Raw genomic sequence first — 24,515 nt, forward strand, 5'->3', positions numbered from 1 at the left:
CTGCTTTCCTCCCTTCTCCTTCAGCAGCCTTCCCTCCCTTTTGCTCTGCCTCTACCCCGCTACCGGTAAAAGGCTATTTTAGTGAGCAGAGGCACCCATGCATCTCAGTGCCTATTTGCCAGCTACTAAGGAAATAATATACAGGGGAATCCAGGAATGATGATCATTGTATGCATCAGTCCCAACAAGACATTGATGGACTCCTCTGAGTCAACAAAGCAGCTGGAAATGAAGGATCCTGTGGCTGTGTCAGAGTCTGGGCAACACCAGGTCCAAAACAGGTTTTTATGCAGGTTCTTCAGTGTGTGGGAGGGAGGTAGTACCACCAGAGGAGGAGAGGAGAGATAGTGCTATTACTTTCCTGCTCGTTTCTTTTAAGTAAGCAGAAAGACCTGACTGCAATAGAAGCTGTCATCCCTTGGATTAAAACTTTGACCTCCAGTGACCTTGTCAGCCTGTGATTCTTGGGCATGTTAGCATGCTGTCAGCCCATGGGAGAGGAGTTTTCCCCACTTCCTCTTGGGAGGAAGAACTGCCTTGTGGTCTGGGAATTCCAAGTTCATCGCCATCCCCAGCTGCTGAACTGGTACTTTTGCCTTTTGTGTGCAGAGCCCACTCTCTTCAGTGCTGCTTCCTTCATTCAGACTCCGAATTGCAAGTCTAAAGCAACTGCTGTGTGTGAACATTAGAGACACCTGCCTTTAGAACAGAGCTGCAGTGGCAGAATATTAGCAACGCCTAGGCCCACAACCTCCTTTTGAGGGCTTGTCTACTCCTGGACATTACCTCTAATTTCAGCCATCTGTGGCTACTCGCTCACATGCAGTCACACCTACGTAAACCTCAAGTGTCAGCAAAGGAAGCTGCAGCTTGCACTGGGGGCAGCTTCATTCTTATCTAAAATTAGGGTAAGTCCTACCTGGACCTATAGCCCCATTCACTCTCTACCTCAGGGGTGTGCACCTCAGCCACTGGCTGGCCACAGATGGCTCAAATTATGGCAAATTCCAGGGCAGAAAAACCTTCAACATGTACCTGCTTGCTAAGCACAGTTCAACACTGACTGTTCACAGAAGTAATTTAAATGTTATTCCAAAACCTGAATGGCCGCAGTGGGAATGGGTGGCAAACATCCCAGCTCAGCTTTTCCATGACGGGGGAAGGAGGGTGCGGTTTCAGTATGGGAAAAGGGAGCAATCTCTTCACTTTTATGCCACCATAGGATAGGATTTTAGTGCAGCTCATACTCTTGAATCATCTAGAGCCAGACAGAATCCATGGCTCAACTCTGCACCTTCCCCACTGATTTCACTGGAACCTCACTGACTAGATACCTTTCAAAATCTGGGCCTCGGAAACATTTAAAGATCTCACCAGTGGTTTTAAGAAGAAAAGTTTCAGGAACTCAGACTGCTGGTTCTGGGTGAGCAGAGTTAAAAAGCAAAAAAAAAGTCACAGGTGCCTATATAGCATGAGAAGGAAACTTGGGGTAGAGAAGGAGAGAAGGAAGAAAGGAGATTTGGTAGACAAAACAGCAGACCTAAAGGTTAAAGAGGGGAAGCTGCTTAGCATCATGGTGGTCCAGGAGTGGGCAAACTGCTGATCAAGGGAGTAAAATAGCTTAGAGGGATCAGGCTACAGTTTATTAGGGCTCTGCTCTTCTGTTCTAGGATAGCAGATGGGTGCTCACCAACTTTCCAAAGCTGCCTTTCATTCTAACAGTACTGATTCTGGTTGCCTCTATTTCTTAGGCATCCATCTGGAGACAACTTAAAAAGGTCCTGATTGTCATGAACTGCTGAGACCTGACATTCTGAAACTCACAACACATTAAGTGGTTTTAAGTAAGGCTTCCAAAATCACCATTCACTAGTGATTATCTTGGCTGGTGCATTCTGTATTGGTCATTATTACCCAGGACTATAACAGATGAACTTTCCCTTCCTTAAAAGAGGATGGCACCAACCAGCACCATATCTTCTCATATCATGTCTACAAGCTGGAGCACCCACACAGCATTCACCAAAGAACAAAGGAGATTCTGTTGGACATTTCCCAGGCAACAAGACTCGTGTTTCTGTTGGTCTTCTGTTTCCCTCCCCACCACCTCTCATGTACAGGAGGCAGTAAGAACTGGTGACTCAGCTCAGCAAGCACTTCTCATCAAGGGACAGAACTTCAGAATGTCCTTTCCCATGGCTCTGCAACATGAGGTTAAACTTCCCAGGAAACAAAAATGTCAGAGACACTAAGAAAACCTAAGGCCTCTAATTTTATCTAAAGTCACTTAGGTACACTAATCTTTTCACCTCTGAAATGCTAAACAGATGAATAAATTTAACTAACATCTTGAGGATGGGGTTAGAGGTTTCATAAACTGCTTGTTTTATTTAAATCCCCTATTGATGCACACTACTTTTCAATGCTGCCTCAGGATGGTAGTGAAGCCTAGGAGACAGTTGGATTACCAGCAAACATAAGTCGTATCATGGACCAGTGCAGATAATCTGTGAACAGTTAAATGACATTAATAGCTTATCACAATACAGGGTATTTCATTTACTAGTTACTGAAACACAGAAGGGAAGTTAAGCCAGGTCTGCATATGTTGTAGGATTAGGGGATTGTGGGGTTTTAAGGCCAACATTTTGAAGCAATAGGTGTTTGGAGGTACTGTTTGGAATTCAGGTTCAGACCTCTTAAATCCTGGATCAAGCATTCAAAGAGAAGGCCCAATTTACCCAAAAAGCTGTGCATCTATCCTTTTCAAGCTAGGGCACTTATTTTATGTGAGCTAAAATACCTCCAGGAGCCTCAAGATTCACCCCCACTTTCAGTAATGCTGGATCAAGAATTCAACAAAGGGAAGGCACCAAAGAAACTGTTAGGGTAATTAGGACAAAACCCATGTTCTTCTGCTCCTGGCTCACTACAGCCCTGCTATATCACACTGGGCAAACCATTTCACCATCCTGTGTTTCCTTTCCTCCTCCCATCCTTCTCTCCGTATCCTGGAAGCTCCTCAGGGAATTAACTCTCTCTTACTCTATGTTTTTATATTCTTTGCCACACTAGGGACTCAGGCGTTATAATCTTCCTCCTCCTGCTACCATGCCAGTAGCTTTGTTCATCCAGGTACAAATGGAAATGAAAAGATGATGAGCACTGCTAAAACCTGGATGCTGGCAGACTTATACAGAAGATAATATGATATTCCTTGCCTTTTCTTGCCCAAAGAGATATTTATATCTTTTCTGGCACTGCTCCCAGTTCTAGAAGACAGAAGATATGTTGTTTTTATAGCCCTGGAAATACCTTTCCCCTTGAAGATGCCATTCAGGTGGCAAACAGCTCTGCAGGCAGGTTCATGGAGATTACTCTAGCAGGACAAGTATATCTATCAGTCAGCAATCACAGCATCATAGGGTTAGAAGAGACCTCAAGAGTCATCCAATATAACTCCCACATACAGATACAGGATGTGCTTTTCCTAAACCATCTCAGACAGGTACTTATTCAGCCTCCTCTGGAATGCCTTTAGTGAAGGAAATTCCTCAACATCTCCAGGAAATACGTGCTATTCTTGCAGCTGGTCCACATACTTGATACAGGATTGTGTAGTACCAATTATATCTAAGAAACATCAGTAGCATTTTGCAGATCAATTCTGGTTATAAGCTTTGAGCTGATGAACTTGGCCAATGTGAAGATTATACAGTTAAGAGAAACTCAAGTGATTTTCAGGGTGTCCTCAATAAAAGGACTCTTACAACAGGTGACAGTGAACACAGAGCAGCCTGGTCAAAGGTAGGTAATAAGCAACAAAAGAATTTACAACATACAAGGAATATTTATGCTCTAGCATGAGGATTTTGAAGAAAACCACAGAGGTGGATAGCAAAGGTCCTTACAGCCAAGATAATGAACCAAAAAAAAAAAATCCTGAATGCTCACTGAAGTCTTAATAAAGTTGAAGTGAAGCTGCTTTTGCCCTGGACCACACATTACCAAAACTTACAGTAAAATAAATTCATAAAGCAGAATGAGAAGGGTTTCATAAACTAATGGTCCTTTAGGGACTTTTTATGCTACTGGTCATATTTTATCAACTAGAGAAGTGGCAACATTTCTCTAGTTCATTAGGAGGAACTTGTCCTGTTGTCCTTCAGACTGTATTCCTCATAGCTGAGGGAGAAAGCGCTGAATTACTTCACTCTGCTGAATGGGATGAAGGGACCAAAGTCTTTTCTCATATGCCAGTTTGCTCTACAATGCTTTGTTTAAGACTACACTATACTATAATTTCTTAACATAGCAGATCAACCATCTTACCCAAAGCTCTTTCATTTTTAGAATTCTGCTGTCCTCCGGTACTGGTTGAAAGGTCCTCAGGTACAGGCATAGGCTCATCTACATCATCTGGGACATCACTTATAGGAGGACTTTCTTTGCCTAATGATAAAGGAAATAATGTAAGCATACAGCCCCGTAACCAGAACAGCAAAACACAGCCAAAATAAAACCTAGATTTGATCAATAATACTGTCACGTATGACTACAATGGCTAAAACTTACCCCAGAACATAGCCTGCTGTCCAAGGAAGTCTCCGCATTAATACAGCAGGACAGGAGTGCAGAACTGGGACATATCTTTCATAAACTTGAATGGGAACACACAGGCTAGAGATAGACGTTTAAAAAGCCTGAGCCTGAATAGATTCAATCTTTGCAAGTTAGTTTACCCTGGCTAGGCTAAGTCACATTTGTAACCAGGCAGACACCCCAGAAATGCCAGCACATGCCTGCAGTGGCTCAGGCTAGAAGCCAGAGGTGCTAGAACAGCCCTCCCTTGCTTCCACAATACTAAGCTGAGGGGGGTATTGCTAGGCTCCAGCAGGATGCTCTGATTAGCCCAGCAGGAAACTGATAACACAGGGACATTACCAGCTACCTGTTGATTCTACTTGATTCAGCATGGACTATAACCAACATGTGGTCTGCTAGCTAAAACACAGATACCTCACCGCAAGGCAGAGGGGAGTGGAGAATTCCTGCTTAGCAAGGAGTGGGGAAAAGCAGCCTGCAGTCTTGTGAGAGCTTCAGCCAGGGAGCCTAGAGGGTAGGGGCCAACTCAGAGAGCATGCCAGGATGCTGAGGGAGTCTGGTTTATATTAGACCAGCAAGGGGTCTGGGACAGGCATTGCATAAACTGGTTTGACCCAAATCAGTTCAGTCTGATACTACATTCAACCAGGCTTATCTCAGACCAGTTTCAGCCATTTTCAAACTGGTTTATGTGTGTTGAACATCTGTTCTGTTACAGGTTTAAACAGCTTCTGATCACTTAAACCGGTTTATGTATAATGTCTGTCCCTAGTCACAGGGAGTGACTTCTGGGGTTGTTCGTCCCACCTTCTTGGATATTTATGACAAGTACAAATGCTTTTTTTCAGCTACTAAATGCAAACGATCCAACTCTAGAACACATGTACTTACAGACTGTAAAGGCAACTGTGTGATAGCTTTTGTGAAAGCTTTCCTTGCTTCTATGGACACTACATAAAGATAAGTAGATTTTTATTTCAGCGCTAACAGCTTAGTTTAACAGCAAAGTCAAACTTACAAATTGTCTCAATGCTCAAAAAGCCCTACCTACAAATGACTTTTGTCTACAACATGGATTTGTTCTTAATCACAGATCTACTACAGGCTTGAAGACTGGACATACAAAACTCTTTAGGTCCTCAGCTCCCACTGAATTCAGTTGTTTAATGCCTTGCAGAATCTTCACCGCTGCCAGGATCCAGCGAAACATAGCTTTGTGACACTTCAGGTATTTTATGATCACTGATTTGAAAAGAAGGACAAATTCCATGGCAGTGTACAAGCTTTGGTGGTATAAACAAATCAGACTCTGCAGTAAGTTGTTAATTAAAAAAGTATTCTTGCAACTTGCAAATGCAACATATTTAATAATAATAATAATAATTCCCCTCCTTTTTATGGCAATTACAGCTTCAGCTTTCAGTCACTGTAAGTACTGACACTGATTAGTTCTTTGGCTTTCTTTTTTCTGCGGAGTTCCCTTTACAATGGTTTTAAATGTTATATGACAAAGATAGGCTTTGAGTTACTATAGCAAACTGAGTTAACTGAGAGGAATTCAGTCCACTAGGATTAAAACAGACTACCTAGAGAACAGGCTACCTAGAGAAATTGTGGAATCTCCATCCTTGGAATTTTTAAAGAGCAGGTTAGACAGCTATTTGGCTGGAATAGTTTAGTTGGGCTGATCCTGCCTGGACTAGGGGGCTGGACAAGATGACCTTGTGAGGTGCCTTCCAGCCATACTATCCTACAATCCTAAAACATCACTCTCTGATCAACCAATAAAAGAATGAGACAGAACCTGGGCTGGGGTCAGCGCTTACTGATGCTGACACAGCCACTGACTTTAGTCACTCCTGATTTACATGAGATATTCATTGCACATGAGATATTCATTGCACCATGGTGACCCCCATGTCACAAGTCATAGGACATGAGAGACAGTGTTAGCATTGGGGCTTCATGCTGCACAGTCAGTGGCTCCTTTCTTGGCATAAGGTAATGTGATTCCTAGTTTACAGTAATGTAATCCTAAGAAAAGGGAAAATTAAAATATGTGTAGTTTGATTAAATGATATATTGTGGTGATGAAGGCTGCAGAATACCTGGAGTTGGAGAGAGAGAGATAGGAAATGATGAAACTGCTTCCTGTCACCCTTTTGCCTAAGGCAAAAGAGTCACATCCTCGGTTTCCCTGACTGATGCCTGAGCATGGACTTTGGAGGCAAGGCAGATGGAAGGTGGCTTTATGTAATCTTTGAACTATTCCTATTACTTCTGGCCCTTCCACAGGCCTGCTCAGATCAGAGCTGCTCTCATTTAACCAATGCTTTGCAGCTTCTTCCATGGCTAAGAATAGCCATATATATGCTCCCACAGCCAAGAGAGCCTAGGGAATACGCCATCAACAGTTTGGTGGTATAGGTTCTATCAAACCCTTTGTAATATGGGTACTTCTTTCTGGCTTTCTGGCTCCCTGACTACCGAAAGCAGTAAATGGGTCAGATCCCTATGAACGCTTTGGCCATAAATGTATAAATAGCCAAAAATGTATACATGTACAGCCATAAATGTATAAATCTATTCCCTTCACATGGGATGTGCTTTCAATTAATTGTTCTTTCTCTTCCCTAATGACATTGATGCTTTCATGAAGATCATCTACAAGTATCTAAATATAAGGTAGAAACAAAAGAGTGGTTTTGGACTGTTTGTAGGCAGGTACCTAGGTTTAAACGAGTGAAAGTAAGAGGAAGAAAGCAGTTGGACTAGTGATGCACCTATGAGATTGTAGAACAGCCTCTTAAAGGAAGTTGGAGGAGTGGTGTTAAATGAATCACTTTAAACTGGTAGCCAAAGGACTTCAGGATAAATATAAGAGAGAGGACAGACTAGAAGAGTTAATAGACCTTTCCTGTCTCTAATTCTTATGCAGTTTCATAAAGAGAGAAATAACAGTCATCAGCTATAGAGGCAAAGCTGAAGGTAGGTTAAGGAAAGGAAGAGTAGAAACAAGAATTTAGTGTCCAATAGGGGAAAGGAGAAAGTAAGCAGATGGAAAAACTGTTTTTGCCATGAACTACATAGCTCCTTTGTTTCATTTAGTCCCTGCTTAACAGGAGGTAAGGGACTTAGGCACTACTGATAATTTTTAGTCCTGCAAGTAACAATTTGCTAAGATGAACTGTCTTTTCTGCAGCAGAGTCAGGCACTGGGGTGACACACCTGGAACATTTGAGCTTTTTACAAAACAGAAATGTAACTGATTGGCAAGGGTGGCTCCTAATCAGCACCCATTTCCTTGATCTTAGCTTTGCCTTAATATGGCTGCTTATAAGAAAATCAAAATCCATTTCTAAGGGGAAGGTCCACACTGAACTTCAACTGGACCAATTCAAATCAACGAATCATAGAAACAGGGTGGAAGTGATGCCAGGAGGTCATCTAGTTCAACCCCTGGTTAAGACAGGATTATCCCTGTCTAAACTAATCAAGTGCTTTTCAAACCTGTTCTTAAAAATGTCCAGTAATGGATATTTTATGCAATCTAAGTTAGTGTAAGATTTAGGAGAAAAGCTATCATAAAAAGCTCTGGCCATGTGCTTCTAAAAACCAATTAAAAAGAAACTGTTGGATCCACAAGATAAGAAATAAAAAGCATGAAATCAGAATATTATTACCCCAAAGTTAGGCATCCTATTTTACAATAATCTTTTTGGGATACAGAAAGAATAAATATAGGCCAAACACTTTGACATCTTATGGTAAATAATTTGTATGGCCAGATGCATACAAGTGTCTGCTTCTTTAACTTCACTAAAAAGTACACCAGATGCCCAACTGGGGTATACTGGTTTGCACTAAGTCAGTGGTTCTAATTTGTACAAGCTGAAGGCCTGGGGTATTTCTCTGTTTTGGGGGACTGGAGGTCAGGAAACGTGACTTTGCAAACTTTGCTTTAATAATTCTTGTCAAAGAAGCTTGGAATTTCTTCACGCTGAACACGATAGCATAATCTTTGTATCCAAAAAAACGGTAAAAATAGGAGATGTAAAATGGATATGTTTTTGGAGCTCTTTCTCTTGGATTCCAGAGCATGATATTTCATATTTCATGCCTTAACTACATCTAAATTGTTACACCCTGATAAGTTCACGACTGAACGGCAATCTTACAGATATGCAATCTCGCACTAACATTTTCTTGCAGATGAATTTAAAAATGGAAAGGGGGAGAAACAGTTTTCCATTTAATTTCTAACAGGCATGTCCAGAATAATAACTGGTGGAAGGTATGCAAAGGTAAAGCTTGATGCTGGTACTGGGGAAAATTGTTAAAATGTCACCAAGTCATCTAAATCCCACACATTTGCTGCACTGTGCTACTTAGTTGTGTGAAATACAAACACATATAACCATGGCAGTCTAGCCTCTGAGTAACTATGCAGCAAGTTTGTCATTGCTGACACAAAGCTTCAGTGCACAGGCCTGGGATTTCTGGAAAATCTGGCCTCTGTTCTTGACTCTGCTACTGACTCATTGACTGATGCTGGATAATTTACCTAAGCCAAAAGGTTCAAATTTAGGCATCTAAAATTAGGCAACCAAAAGCACATTTAGGCTCATAAATATAGCCCTAGATGCGTAAACCTCACCATCCACGTGTAAATATTATGGCAGGAGGGCCTAACCCTTTTATTTTGCATCATCAGTCCCTCAACTTCTCTGTACCTGTGTAACCCACAGTGGGCACATCTACACGTTCATTACTGCACCTTAGATACTGTGCATTTAGTTTAGTACTTGCTTATTAAAGTACTAACTAAATGCACAGTAACTGCAGTTACTGAGCAGTAGCACCGGTGCATGGTTATTTTGTGACATTTACTGCACATTACCCTAATAACACTGCACAGTAGACTGCATCATGCTACTGAGCAGTGTTATTAGGCTAATGCGCAGTAAGCGTCTTATACAGATATGTCCAGTGTTTAGCAACCAAACAAGATCTGTGGAGCTTAAGATCTCAACTCTGATGGCTCTCTACTCCTCTTGGGTCAGTGAATACAAAGTTTCCCAGGCACCTCCATGGAGCTCTTTTGATGCTCTTAGGTCCATGCCTGCAACGTGTTTGAGAGATGCCCAGAACTCTTAAAAATAAACCCTGAATGTTTCCTTTCAGAGATAGCGATCTGTCTATAACATTGGCCAAGTGCTCCTAGAGTTACTTTCAGTGGTAATTACACAGGCATTAATGGAGCCATGTAAAAAGTAAAAAAAAGAGATTCTCCCTGTGATCCAAGACTACAGACCTAATTCTCCTTCCATTTACATCACTTTTTTCACTAGTGTGATGCCTTTCACACTGATGCAGTTACTCCAAGGTATTGAAAAGAGAATCAGTTCCCTGACTGAAGCTGACTGCCCAGCCAAAGTAAGTCAACACTGAACGGTAGGAGAGTGTCAGAAACAAAACTATTCTCCCTCTTTTCACCTAGCCTCGCTTGAAGTGAAGAATGACAAAAAGCAGCTCCTCCAGAGGACCCTCTGGGTGACAGTGGCGGAAATGCTTGCACTGGTTTTTCGCTCTCCCTCAACTGTAGACCCATCTAGAACTGAAAAAATAAAACAGCAGGAAAAACACTGCTGGTTAAGTGAGATACTATCTGTGTTTTCTGATTCTATTGTATGGGAGCCAGATACTGTTTGGTTAAATATGTCAGCTCTGTCTTCATTTCAGAACTGCAACTGCTTGTCTCATGAAATATCACTTTCAAGAAGAAAAAAACATGAACTGTGAGCTTACTGTATGGTCTTTCAGTTCTTTTAGGAGCCAGTGATGACTGAATTCCAAGAAACAGGAACATTTGTCAATACTGAGGGCCTGACTGGCCTCATGGATGCTGACCTGATTCACTGCAGCCACGCCTTGCTGCAGTTACAGCTACGGAAAACAAGTGAATGTAAAATGCTGCTGTTCTGGTTTGAGAGGGCTCTGACACCTACTGTGCACATATGTAAGTAGTTGTACAGAGGTAAAGGCAGTTGCAAATAAAGCCCTGTGTTCCTGCTGGCTCCGAGTAGAAGATGTAATAGAGGAGTACTAGCAAGGCCATCAGTGTACACAGATAGAGCAGCCTCCCCCTGAGGTTGCACAGTTCAAGACTCCCAGCAGCCCAAATGGGGCAGAGAAAAGCGAAACGCAGAACCATAACTCCTTTCCCTCAGCCACATCCATTGGCCAGCAGTTTGCCAGCTTTCAAGGAAGAAAATACACAGTCACTCTATACATCAAAATGCTCCAGTGGGCTTTTTGTCTCCGGCGTTCACACACAAGTCAGATCACCAGTTAGAGCAATTTTACAAGTGGCCTTCTGATCACATTACAAACCTACCAAACAGCTCAAACAAATTTACAGTTGCAGAATCATAGAAAAATAGGGCTGGAGAAAACCCTAAGAGATCCTCTAGTTCAAATCCCTTGTCCAAGTCAAAGACTGAAATATCAGCAGGCATTTGTTGGCAAATTAAAGCAGGAAGTGCATTTACTATAAGTAGATTATATTGGCCTGCCAGTTTTGTGACAGCTAAAATTCACCTTGGTCTGCTTTTTAAGAAAAGAGAAGCCTCTGTCACCACAGAAGACTATTACTTCCACCAGCTTGATTACCACAAACACGTAGGAATGGTGGGAAGGGAACTGAAGGAGTACAAATTCTTCAGCATTTGGAGATATGGAAGAAACAGCATGAGTTTCCCTCCAATCTTCCCCTCAAGGGAAGGCAGGCTAAATAGAAGATGGGCATTGTGGTCTCTTTTCCCATGAGACAAGGCAGCTTCCAGTCCCATGGAGAGCCAGCCCTTCTATACTGCTCCTATACATGGAAGCATGACTTGGGTGAGTGATGTCACCTCTGGCTAGTGATTGCAAGAAATGGCAGGTGTGAAGATCATGATCATCCTGATTTAAAGGCTATGAAATTGGGTGTGGATACCTGCTTAGGTATGTGCTGCCTCAAAGGAAGAGAATGACACAGATCCTGCCCCACCTGCCTTCAGACTCCCCAAGCCAGGAGAGCCTGGTCACATCTTAATAATCTTGACTCCATAGGGAATGTGGGGTTAAACCCCCTTTCCCATCTTTTCCTGTTAAGCAGAAATACAAACTACAGAGAGGGTTTGCTTTATCTTTGTTAAATGATTTCAACATAAAGGAAACACTGAAGTTTAAGATACTGTTATCATGTAAAAAGGATAATACCTTGAGGGAAATGCAACAAGTCTTCCATGATAGGGAAGAGTGCTTTCTTAATAACAGAGCTGGTTGAAAAGTATGTGCCAATGAAATTTTTGTTAAAGGAAAGTGACTTTTTGGTAAGAAGGGAAACCGTTATGGGGACCATTTAGTCTCTTGTAAACATTTAAAGTTTTTACTTAAAACACTGACAACAAAAACATTTTTGGTTTTCAGTTTTTTTGATGCAAACCTCAAAATGGTGCCAAAACTAAGAAGCAAATCTTTTTTTTTTTTTTTTTTTTCAAGAAAGAATGCCCTGACCAGCTCTACCATTCAAGAACATGCTATACTTCCACTGAACTGTTCTGGAGGCCCTGATCCTGCCCTGCATGACTCATCCATTTAAGTGAACCACATGCTTCAGTGGCTGCAGGAAGGAGGCCTCAGTGAACAAATGGGGTATGCTGCAGACAGAATACTAAAACTGATAACTGAAAGTCATTTGCCGTTGCTGCTCTCCCCATACTGGGAAGCCAAAAAAAGGGGGCAGCAAACTGTGTGCATCTTGACAAATGGTGGAGCACTAGCATACTAAACAAGGTACTTATTAGTTGTTAATCTGTATTTTCGTCTCACCAACGGCCCAATATATAATATAACTTCCTGTGGGAGAAACATTAGGTACCAAAGGCCTAAAGAATCCCAAAGCCTAATCATGTTATTCATAGGGGAATTTTAAAAGCATAAATTTTCCATTTTGTAGGGTGATCCCAGTCAAGTAATGCTTCTTCTAAAGTGTGATTACCCTGGAATAAAACTAAATAAAAAGTATCAAATTCACAGTATTAGGGCTTTTACCATCTACCTGGAATCCAGTTTTTATGTTTAACACCTATTACTTCAGTTTTAATAGGAAAAAAAATCCAAAACCTATTTAGTGAACAATTTTTGCTTAAAGTAATAGTTTCATCTAAGTAAATTTTATTCATCCTGAAACTGCCAGGTAACAGCCTTTTGCTTCCAGAAGAGATAGATACATGTTCCTATGACCATATCCCACAGAAATACTAGAGTAGCTATAATACAAAATTACTTATCTATTTCCTTGGTTCCTTTATTTATAAAAGTCCCTTGGAAAAAATCTATGCACCGTGAGGTTCTCCATGAAGTGGTATCATTAATTATATCTTGATTTCCACTCTAGCTTTACAACAGACCCAAAACAATTTTAATTAAAATAATAGCAATTTTCTATTCTGGGGCAATGATGAACAGGAATTCAAGATTTTCTTCACAGACGTACTCTTTGAGATCTCACCTGAAACCTGGGACATATCTTGAGCCTCATCTGTTTCCATTTTCCTCAAGTTATCTGAGAAAGAGAGGAAGAGCCTTAAGTTAATGTGAAATATATTTAAAAAAGCCAAAACAAAAAGCAAGCGAGAGAGAGACAGACAGAGAGAGGAGAGAAGAAAAAAAAAACCTTTTGCTATTTAACTATGAGATTATCTGGCAAGAATAATGTATTTTTCTCTTTATTTTCCTCCCTGCATACTTGCTGGGGTATCAGACTGGCACAGACCTTGATCCTTTTAAAAACAGCATTACAAAGATTTATAAAAATATCATTACAAGCACAGGAGGACCAAATTTGTTATTTATTGTTAATTTCCTACTGCATAATAACCCAAAATGCAAACTGACTGCAACAAAATTAAGCAGAAAATTAAATGGCCCTGGGTCATTGTAGGCACAGAATTCATTCTCTTGGTTGATCCATAGTTATGTTCTTTCTAATTTACTGAGCATGCATCGATGAACCTTGAGTCAGCTTGGTGACACGCGTACAATCAGCAATCAAAAAACGAAGCAATTTGCTGAAGAATGTCTCATTTACCCAGGCAGGGCTGCATATCTGAGCAGCAACCGCCACTACCTCCATTAATAATGAATACACCTCAAGCAGTGGCAGATGGGCAAAACAGCAGCTTCAGTCCTTGGCCCTCAATCTTTCAGGAGTCCTTGCTTCAGACCACACCAGCTAGCTTCTATACAGGGAGAAGTAAAGCTCCTTAAAATAGTGAAACAAGCCCAGGAGAGAAAGGGAACCCAGGCCTTCCTGTTTTACTGACAGATGGCTGGCTCTACAGATTGGTAATTAATACTGGGAAGCTGCTGCACTTCTGTTGCAACACATAATGTTCTGAAGCGTACGTTGTGAGTGACCACAAACACCCAGGAGAAGCATGCCTAGGGTTAGTGGGGTAGAAATAAAATTCAAGTTTTCACTTGGAGCACAAGCCTACAAGTCTGGAGTCCCAAGTGCCTGTGGTGGACATCTGGTAACGCCTTAGATAATAAATGCCTTGCTAGAAAAGGTATTCCCAGAACAACCTGAAAGTGAACTTTCAGCATGGTGTCGGCAACTGAGGTAACGTTAGGGGAAAATAACTTTCTTTAACCTGCAAGCACTTTTTCTAAGTAGGAGACCTTGGACCAGGTCCTCAACTGCTGTAAACTCTGTAGACTTCAACAGGGCCCTGACAATTTGCATCAGGTGAGCATCCTGCTTTTTGTTGCCCTTAGTCATCTCTTCCATCCAACCTAGCTTCCTGAAATGCAAAAAGATGGCACTGCAGGTCTGTTTCTTCATTAGAGAGATGGAAATACAAGAGAAAACTGGCTGGGTTACTTCACAAAAGGTTTTGCCTTTATCCTTATGTTCTGTAGCCAAGCTTAGAATAGTTATTCTTCTCAAACATCCTTTCTAAAAGGAACCCATCAAGGGAGGGGAGGTAAGATGAGACCAGATAGACTGCAATGGAAAAAAATGATCAGAACAGTCATATTATTTAAATCTCCTACAAATAACAAGGGCTTCCCAGGGAAAACTTGTTTCTAAATTGCAGCAGGTACCTCATAGTCAATATACTGATTTCCTTGACAGACATGCAGGCCTTCATTTCAAGGCACTGGCTTTTTGTGCCCAAAAAGAGAGAGAGAGAGAGTAGGCATCCAAACATGCCTGCCTCATGGATGTGGGAGTAGACTTTTGACCAGTTGATTCTGCTACTGTCGCAGATCTCTGCCCTTCCCAGTACACCCCTGCCAGTCAAGTGAACACTGTGTGGCTACTAAACAGTCCAGAATGTTTGTTTTTGCTCTAGTTAGGCTCCGAAACTTGAATCCAAGAGAAAACAGTTCCTAAAAAAGTCAGTGTCTGAAATGAATTGTACTGTTACAAAATGTGAAAAGCCTTGTCCTACCCAAAAATGTTCATTTGCTCTTATTGGCATGACTTCAGTATGTCCATTTTTAACAAAGCTATTTAGTCAGTGGGAAATACAACCAATCTCACAGAAGGAAAAACCCAGCATTTTCTTATAACTAGCCCGATCATTTACTGGAAATATGTATTTTTAGCTGATACTGTGATGTACAAGAGCTCAGTAAACGCTTTCCCTTATTTCTCCTGCAACAGTGACTGAACAAAATGAATGGAAAGATTTTCTTATGTATCTCTTACTGCCTTAGAGGAACATCAGGCTTTGTAATTAATATCAATCCTCCATCCAGCATGGTGAAATCCACCAGACCACCAGAGAAAAAAGAAACCACTTTGGGAAGATACCAGTACACCATAAAAGGGAATTTTTTAATTTTACGCATTAATTAAATCAAGTTCCTCAAACAACAAGATGTTTCAAACTCTATCTCTAGGGCTTCAGAGAAAGCAAAGAGAAATCTGAGGTGAGCTTCATTAAATCCACTGAAGATGGGCACTTCACACAGAAAAGGATAATTAAATATGTACACTTCCATTATATCATTCCTGAGCCTACCAGCATTCAACACAATAAAACTCACCAGCCCATTATTTCGGCAGCAGACCCAGTGCCGTATCATGTATATTTCCTAATGCATGTTCCTTCCTGCCTGTTTGCTGGAGACGGATGTGGAGTTAATTTTGCAAAGATTTCTCAATTTCTAAATGGGGAGCTGAGCTGAAGAGCACAACTTCTATAAAGGAGAATACTCCTGGGCTAGATAGGATAGAGCAGGTGGCTGGGTGACCTCAGATTGATGCCCACCATTCTGCAAAAGATCTTCCTGAGTTTATCAGAACCTGGCTTCACTGACTCCTCAGGACATGCTGCAAGGCTCATACTTTTTCTCTTTCTTTTTGAAAGTGGGGAGAAGAGGTCAACACAGGACTGTCTAGACTTTTGAAATGAGTGCAAAGAGAATATATGGGTTTGGTGGGGAAAAGGGAGAGGAGGAACTTCCTTTTTTTTACATTTTTTGGGGAAATGTATAGAGTGCCTTATATGAGCTTAAGACACACAGAATCAACAATTTTAATTAAAAAATATATAAAATGTTAAACTTGTAGAAGTTTGAAAGGTAAAAATACCTACACAATGCTGTATTAAAACATCTTTAGCTGATAACTCCCAGGCAAGTCCCAAACAACTTCAGGGAGTTTCAGGTCAGTAAGGAATACACAACTAAGTTCTGAATCTGTGTGTGGTGAAACTGTGTCCTTTTCTCTTTACCACTAGAATAAGTTTTCTTGAATCCTTACAGAGGCACAATATCTTTACTGGGCTAAATTCTTACGGGAGTATCAATGGCACTATTGGTTTTAAGATAACCGAGTAAGAAAGAGTGCCTTGATCTTGCTTCCCTGAAAAATCAGGAGCCTTCAAATCAGGAGCTTATTGACTTCAAGGGCAATAAGACAGCACTATAAGCAAGGATGTTAGGATCTCCTACAAAGGAATTATTTAAGACCCTCCCTACAGCTCAGTACATCTCATCTTATGCTGTGATTATGGAAAATACAGAGGTATATGAGCCTCATTGTGTTTAAGTGGTAGTATTGTGAATAATCATCTAGGCTCTTATCAGGAGTATCCACCAGAAGGACTTTAATGGAAGTGTTCACAGCATGAAATTTGGGGAAAGATCCTTTTACTTAGTAGAAAGAAAAACAACCCTCTTGTAATTTCTTATAATTCACCACTGGCATAAGCGCAGACATTTCACTGCCTTTCCTTCCATTGCCTCTGCTAACACCAGCAGTGAGTTTGGCTGACATCCTTTAAACTTCCATGGCTGAAGTTGGATACTAAGAGCCTATGTTTGGACATTTAATGTAAGCAGCCTGGTTTTCAAGGAGCTGATCACACCCAGCTCTCACTAAGACAAGAAGAGATTCAGGACTCGGCAATTCTGGAAATGCATGTCTCTTTTATTTAGGTGCCTAAGTACAGATATAGGAGCTTGTCCCATTCTCAGTAATATCTATACAGTCCACTAGTCAAATTCCACGTGTTCGGGCATGGCCAATTTTCCCCTTTCTGCAACTTCTCCCCATAACTCATCTTGTGCTGTGATTATGGGAAGTACACCGGTATACCAGCTTTGTCATGCTTAAGTGGTAGCATGTACATAATTCTGAAGGTGGTCATGGGAGGAACACTTCTAATTTTTAACAGAATCATAGAAAATGAGGTTTGGAAGGGTCTTCAGAAGATCATCTAGTCCAACCGCTGCTCAAAGTAGAACCAGCAGCCCCAGTGAAATCATCCCAGTCACAGCTTTATCTAACCAGGTCTTAAAAACCTCCAAGGATGGACATTCCACTACTCTCTGGGTAACCTGTTCCAGTACTTCACCACCTTCCTAGTGAGAAAGTTGTTCCTAGTATCTATCCTGAACTTCTTTTGGTGCAACCTGAGACCATTGTTCCTTGATCTGTCATCTGCCACCAAGAACAGTCTAGCTCCAAAAAATTGTGGAACACTTCACAAAATTGTGTTATCATTGTGCAACAACTATATTAATCTTCTCTACATAATTCCAATGTTAGTATACATGCTGCCAAAGCAAGCACAAAAGTCCCCAGCCCCACAGAAACAGCTCTGCTCTGGTACATGCATGCAATGCCAATTAAATTAATCTGAGGTGTCTTGGTGGAACTGAGAAGGGGATTTGGTCTAATATGTACATTTTAGATTAGAACCTTTTCCCCACTTTATGCATAATCAAAATGAGTCAAATTCATCCCTCATATTTTAAATCACTTCAGGAGAACAACACTGGGGGGAATTTTGGCCCACAAGTTAAAGGGGTCATTGAGAAGGCTGAGGACGGGAGGTCAGGAGGAATCATATGGGCAATTTCCTAATCTTTCAAAATACACTAAATTGTTTTCTGCAAATAGCATGCTGATTATTGTACCTCATATCCGACAATGCAAATTGACAGGTAAATTTAAACCTCAAACATTTAACTTTCACACAGAAAATCCATACTTAGCATTCATACAGTACCTTATCAATGTCAATGCTATACAAGCATGAAGCTAAATCCTGCATCTCTTACACAACAAAAACTCTGGGAATAGGGTGTAGAAATATTGCAGGGTTGAGATCATGACCTAATGCTTTACAGTGGTGCAAACACTTACAGACACTCTTTACTTCAAGCACATGATAGCGACTTCACTGAGACAAAACACAAGCCTGAAGTTTATGCACGTGTCTTTAACTAAGGAAAGGCCATATCCTACTTGCTGCTATTCTAGTACAAACTGGGCGTATCCTGATTGTTGCCAGTGGAGCTACTTAGGATTTACACCCAAGCTCAGAGCCTGGCACTATTTACATATCCCTAGCTATGGTTTTGTGAAGTAAGACTAGGGACTCTGTTAGCACTTCATGCCTCTTGCTACTTTTTTCCTATTTTGTAGGATGTGTAGCTTCAGTCAGTCTATAGAAGGATCCCCCCAAAAAACCTAACTTTAATCACTTACAGAACTAAGCAGCCCCACATCCAGTGAAACATCTCTCTTTCATATTATGCCCAAAACTAAAATGTGAGATTTTTAAACATATCTAAAGGATTTAGAAGAACAAGTCCCATTTGCACTAAGGCTTCTGGTCCTCAATCCCTCATGTGCTTTTGAAAATCCTAGCCACAATGAATGCAGCAGTGAGAATGACTGAATATGGGCTCTTCAACTGCTGTAACCACAGGTTTAAAAAAAAAAAAAAAACAATCCTTCACAACAGCCACAGGGTACAGACTGGTTTTGTAACCTCCCTCACCCAAACAGGTCCAATGAGGTAAATGGACGACTCTGAGAACTGCAGGATCTGGCCTAAAGCGACAACTCAAGTTAGAGTAAAACTCATATTTGTGGTCTTTATCAAGTCTCGTTGGCTCTTAAATCAGACAGGTTACATCACCAACAAAACGCAAAAAACAAAAACCCTAGCTGCAGCAATGTATCTAGCATGGATCCTAGTTTCAACCATAGCCCAAAGACAAAGGGGACAGGTAAGCAAAACTGACCCAAAGCAACTACCAAGCAAGCATGACAACTGAAAAACCAGCCAGCTCCATGTATTTGAAAGCATATGTACATCAAAGTCATAACTAAGTGCTACATGGCATGTGCACAGGGACCCCAATTAATTGAATAAAAAAAAAAAAAGTCAGCAATTGCATGTTCCTGCAGGTCTCCAGCATAGCTGGATCTCTGGCTGCACCAGAGGGCTTTGAACTGCAAAATGCTAGAGAGGAGGTCTTTCCCTCCAATCTGGTCAAGCTCAACAACCAGAAGAAAGGACAATAGAAATATAAAATCCAATAAACATAATGCTTTATCTGTTATATTCTATTGTTTTATAAAGAAAATACCTCCTGAATATTATGTTGTTTAGTTTTACATGACCTTTGGCCTTCATGTTGAATGAAAACAGAAGCAGGAAGTTTTAAGTTTGGATAAATGAGGGGTATAATGCGCAACCCATAAGGACATGGTGAAAATACTGGTAGAAAATTGCTAAAAACCTGCAAACTAGTTTTAATTAAAAGTGTTCAATATCTCAACAAGCAGCTAATAATTAACTTTATTATTGTAATTTAATAAAGTAGACTTCACAATCTCCATGAATGACTTTACTTTAGAACCATTTTAATTCTATTTTTAATTTCCTCCTCATCACACTAGTCACTATAAATAATAACTAAGGAGGAAAAAGGTCCCTTTTTGAAAACTAAAAACTGAGGATCACACAAGGGACTTCAGTATCATTCCAATTCCCATTGAGATACTTCCAGAAAAAAAGTTTAAAATTAAGTAGATCAATATCCTCTATACCCTCCTTCTCTCCACCAATTCTACATTTATCATTTTCCATAAAGGCTAGGGAAGTGTTTATTTAATTCAGTCCTTTTTTTGCTCCTGCCTGGTGCAAATGCTGGTTAACTATAGGAACTGACAATACAATTATAAGCATGCAGTCAAATTTCAATGGAGAGCTCCTGTCTACAAAATGAGGGAAGCGCTGTAATTCAAGACATGAGATTAAGAAAAGAACCCTGCTAACAGTGCAGATTTGAAACATTTATATGCCTGGCACATGTAAAATTAATTTCCATGTTAGTGAACAATTGTGAGGGTATGAAAAAAGTTGTATCAAACATTCTATATAATTTTCAGTCTTTTGGAATTTGTTGTAAAACCACTGCAAATGACGACAAAAAGCAGATCTTTTCTATACGTGTGTGTACATTTCTATTTGTATTAATATTATATTTTCCAAATGTATTCTTAGTAGTCCTCTATTTTAGTAATAGAAATATTACAGTGTGAGAAAAATATTTTCTCTTTACTTTGTATATAAATTCTAGCAAACTGCACATATCAATACCCAAAATGCTGCAAATATAAAAAAAGAGGTCTTCCTCAAAAATTTTAGACAAACTACCCTATTATGCTTTGCACAATGTGAGAAAAAATATGACAAAACTCAGTTTTCCTAATTAAAGCCAAATGGAAAAAAAGTAATAAATATAATCACCATCACATAAATAAGCACTCCCATCAAATAAATAAACTGGCTAATAATAAGAGGTGTGTAAATTCAGGGACTAAGAACAATGAACACTATCACACAGCCAAACAGTTCCCTCGGATGCTATTGCAAGGCTCCATTCAAATCAAAGGGAGCAACACATGATTTTTGCGTCTTTTTATACATCACTTGCTTTTCAAAAAAGAAGAACACAATATCTTTATCACAGCAAATCTACCAATATGGTCTTGGTCATTTTATATCCAGAACTATTACTGCCAACTATCCTAGACTGTACATTGAAGTAAGGATCAGCAATCAATTTGGTTTTCCCAAAGTACAAGAGGTTTTAATGACTATATTCAACAAATGCAGAAACACTTCCTAATTCTTTTTACAGTGTTAAAGCTGTTATGGATTTGTAAAGGGTATTACCAGACTGAATAATCATTTAATAAACCTATGTTATTTATTTATTTTTTTGCCATATACAGTTTCCAATAACATCTAAGATTACTATATACATGAAATAAATTAGCAGATATTCTCCACAGTTTGTTCCAGTTTGGTGACTTTGTGTTGAGCAATCTTCAGATTCAAAGATGGCTCCACTTTTATTCTGCTGTCACTCCACTGTTTTCAATGAGGTAACATCGGTGTAATTTTGGAAGAATGCAGCAGTAAATAAGACCTTCACCCTGGTGGAGAAATCTATTAAACAGGTCAACAGGAGTCATTTTCATTTTTATTTGTTTAAATAATCTCTGCTTTCAAATTCAACTGAAGAAATAAATGTTTTCTATTGGTTGTATGATTATGAGCATTTTAGATTATATTTTATTTCAATCGCCTTGTGATGCCTCTTTTGGAAAAGCACCAGAGATGCATTTTGTTGTTGCTTTCTTGATGCACACATACATGTATAAGCATCCAACCTGACAGAATGATCACATTAGACAAGGAAAGTGCATACATGAGTCTCTGCAGGGTCAGGACCTAGATTTGCACCCAACACCTACAGCTCAGTGGATGCGTCTACACAAGATATTTACTGTGCAATTGGCTCAGTAAATGTCTTGTGTCTACACTTGTGCAGCTATTAGGCTGCTGTAAACTAATTTACTCCACAGCAGGATAGTACTGGTGAATATAAGTACTATCCTGCTGCAGAGTAAGCAAATCCACAGCAGTGCACATGTAGACACTGGCTGGGCTGGCTGGTGTATAAGGGTGTTTGAGTCCAGGAACTGCTTGCTGGCTAGCCCTACACTGAAGCTGCCTTGTGCCCTACCCAGCCCCTCTGCAGCATGTGGAGCCAGGGAAACAGCACTGGGCTGGCAGGCTGACCCCCTGGGCTCCCTGCCACCATGGGCTACTTCAAACCGGCTCCATGTGGTTTGCCTGAATAAACAGCAGAGTAAATTGCTCTGGAGTTAATAGTTCTCAGGCACATGTTCAAATGGTGCACCTGGGAGCAAATCACTCTGGAGCAATAAACTCTGGAGTTTATTCACGTGCACTAGTTGCACATGTAGACAGGTCCAGTTTAACTACGGTCTGTCCAGGACTGCAATCACAACTGTGCACCTCAGTATCTGTTCTGCACTGTCTTCGTGTTCATGCAACCAGAGTACAAAAGGGGGGAGTGTCCTAATGGGAAAAGGCGTGGTTTGAGATTTTAAATTATACCATAATCTCCTCTCCCTCTCTCAAAAGACATTTGTAAGTCAGTTCAAATTTATGGCTGTATTCAGATGCAAAATTCCTGTTAGTTTTCCATAGTGATAACACACACAGATGGGACACAGGATGGAGAAGAGCAAATAAAAGATGACTTCAGGAGCAAAAATTTGCTTGCTGTATTCAGTTCTGCTGGGCAACCACTAGGGAAATAATGTAGTCACTGTGGATGTGCTGAAAGGATTTAGACAACTCCTCATTTAAAATTCACTGCCAAATCAAAGAGATTTGGGGGGATTTTCCAGTTTCCAAAAATGATTGTGAAGAGCAAGCTTTGCTTTGGACCACTCCAGCAAGGAACAAGAGTTTTCAGAAGATTTCACATACTCCAAGACTTTCCTTTTTTTATTGGAGTCATCCACCTCTACATTTCAGCTAGAAGACTGAATTTCCTGTTCATTTCTACATGTTTCCAACAAGCAAGTATGTTTGTCTGAGGAGGCTGTCTTACACCCTTTTTTGTTAGGGACATATAAGGGTTACAAAAAGGAAAATTCTTAGATTGCCAGCCCTTCTTCTGGATAATCAAGTGTTCTCCTGGAACACAGTTTATTGCAAGCTAAGAAGGGAAATTCTGTAGGTGAGCATTATCACTTCAGCAGCATCTCACTCTTCACAGATGCAGAACTGGTAACCTATCTCCTAAAGAATCCATTTGTAAAATCTGCACTACAATTTACTATTTGGTGCAAATTTAGTTGAAATGTATTCAAGTGCAAATGGGATATTTTAAAAACAAATTATAGTAACTCACTACAAATCAGGTTATATAGTCCTCTTACATGCAAAATTTCCTCTGAACTTTTTATGGAAGATTTGTCAGGCACAGCACAATAGGATTGGGCTGACAGCATAATTTTAGACTCCCTCTCCCCCACCTCAGTTTTGAGGCTTAAATAGCCAAAACAAAACATGTAACTAAATTCTACTTTTGCATACTTTGTGCCATCTAAATGAAAACTAACCCCATTTTCCTTACCTTTTGAATGATCAGATTGTTAGTGCAAAATACACTTTTCAGCTCAAATAAAAATAATTTTCATTCATTTTTGAGTTCTGAATTCTCTGCAGAGCAATATGGTCACAATACCTTTAAAAACCAAGATGTGATTCTCCTGTCACACAATGTTAGTGAATGTAGTCAGTAGAAGGGACAGGTAAACCACTATTAAAGCCAACAACTAAATAAGCCCAACTATTTTCATAGTGAAATGGGGATAGCTGCTTTTGGTTGCATACTGCATTCATGAGTACCAGACACAAACGTATCCTGCGGAACATTTTGCTAACCTTTGTCCCAGGTGAGCCATACCAGTGAGAAAACTTAGTCACAATTGCGTGATGTGTTCTTTACTCTACTGCAACTTCTGTACAAAGACTATGCTGCAAAAAGCCTCACCACACACCACATACCAAAGAATCGCATCAAGTTTTTCCAGCTACTATCATGCAAAGGGACAACCATCCTATTTAAGCCATTGCACTCCTGTGGGTTTTTTCCCTGGATTATCCAATAAATAATTGGCATTTAATGGGTAAGTCTCAGCTGCTAACCCCAGACTAAATTTGTATTGCTTCTAAAAATTTCACAGTATGCCTCTGTCTCCTGATCAGCTTCACTGATATAACATATGGAAGATAGGTTGTCCCTCCAGGTGTTAATGTGTCAGGTGTGAAATCCTGGCTCCCAGTCAAGACAGTGATAAAACTCCTATTGGCTTCAAGAGGTCATGATTCCATCCAAAATGTTGCTTCTTAAATAAAAGAAACAAACTGAAAAAATCCTCCAACTTTGTTATTTTAGTTTCCATTTTGGTAGGTTTAACGTTATAAAAGAAGAACATTGTAATTAAGTTTTACAAATAAAACAATAACTCAATCCACAGAAGAAATTCACCCACGCTTAATGTTTGTTACATGACTTTTAAAGCTGCCTGCATCTCTAAGACTGATGATTACCAAGTATGAACCACAAGCAAGGAAATGTAGCTCTCATGCCTCCCCCCACCCAGTTCACGCTAATGAGGATAGCAGTTTTTGAAAAGAGTTTGTCAGTAGACA

General features: G+C 40.2%; 1 protein-coding gene and 1 non-coding gene across 6 annotated transcripts in view; both read right to left on the minus strand.

Moving 5' to 3' along the window:
- IKZF1 (IKAROS family zinc finger 1) overlaps positions 1-24,515 on the minus strand; it is a 79,711-nt gene that overhangs the window by 52,343 nt on the left and 2,853 nt on the right. For 4 of the 5 annotated variants that reach the window (XM_090049677.1, XM_090049676.1, XM_090049674.1 and 1 more), the window contains exons 2-3: positions 13,163-13,216; positions 4,333-4,452 (exon numbers count right to left, since the gene is read on the minus strand). In XM_090049677.1, coding sequence (XP_089905803.1) covers positions 4,333-4,452; positions 13,163-13,216 — 174 coding nt within the window. Of the gene's footprint in view, positions 1-4,332; positions 4,453-5,496; positions 5,556-13,162; positions 13,217-24,515 lie in introns of those variants that run through there. The other variant, XM_090049675.1, reaches the window with a different exon arrangement.
- Positions 17,639-17,743, minus strand: LOC149864388 (U6 spliceosomal RNA). Its single transcript, XR_016442832.1, has one exon. It is a non-coding gene; the product is annotated as a U6 spliceosomal RNA (small nuclear RNA).

This window comes from Crocodylus siamensis, chromosome 5, assembly GCF_052110815.1.
Source record: "Crocodylus siamensis isolate JL-2025a chromosome 5, ASM5211081v1, whole genome shotgun sequence".
Taxonomy (NCBI): Eukaryota; Metazoa; Chordata; order Crocodylia; family Crocodylidae; genus Crocodylus; species Crocodylus siamensis.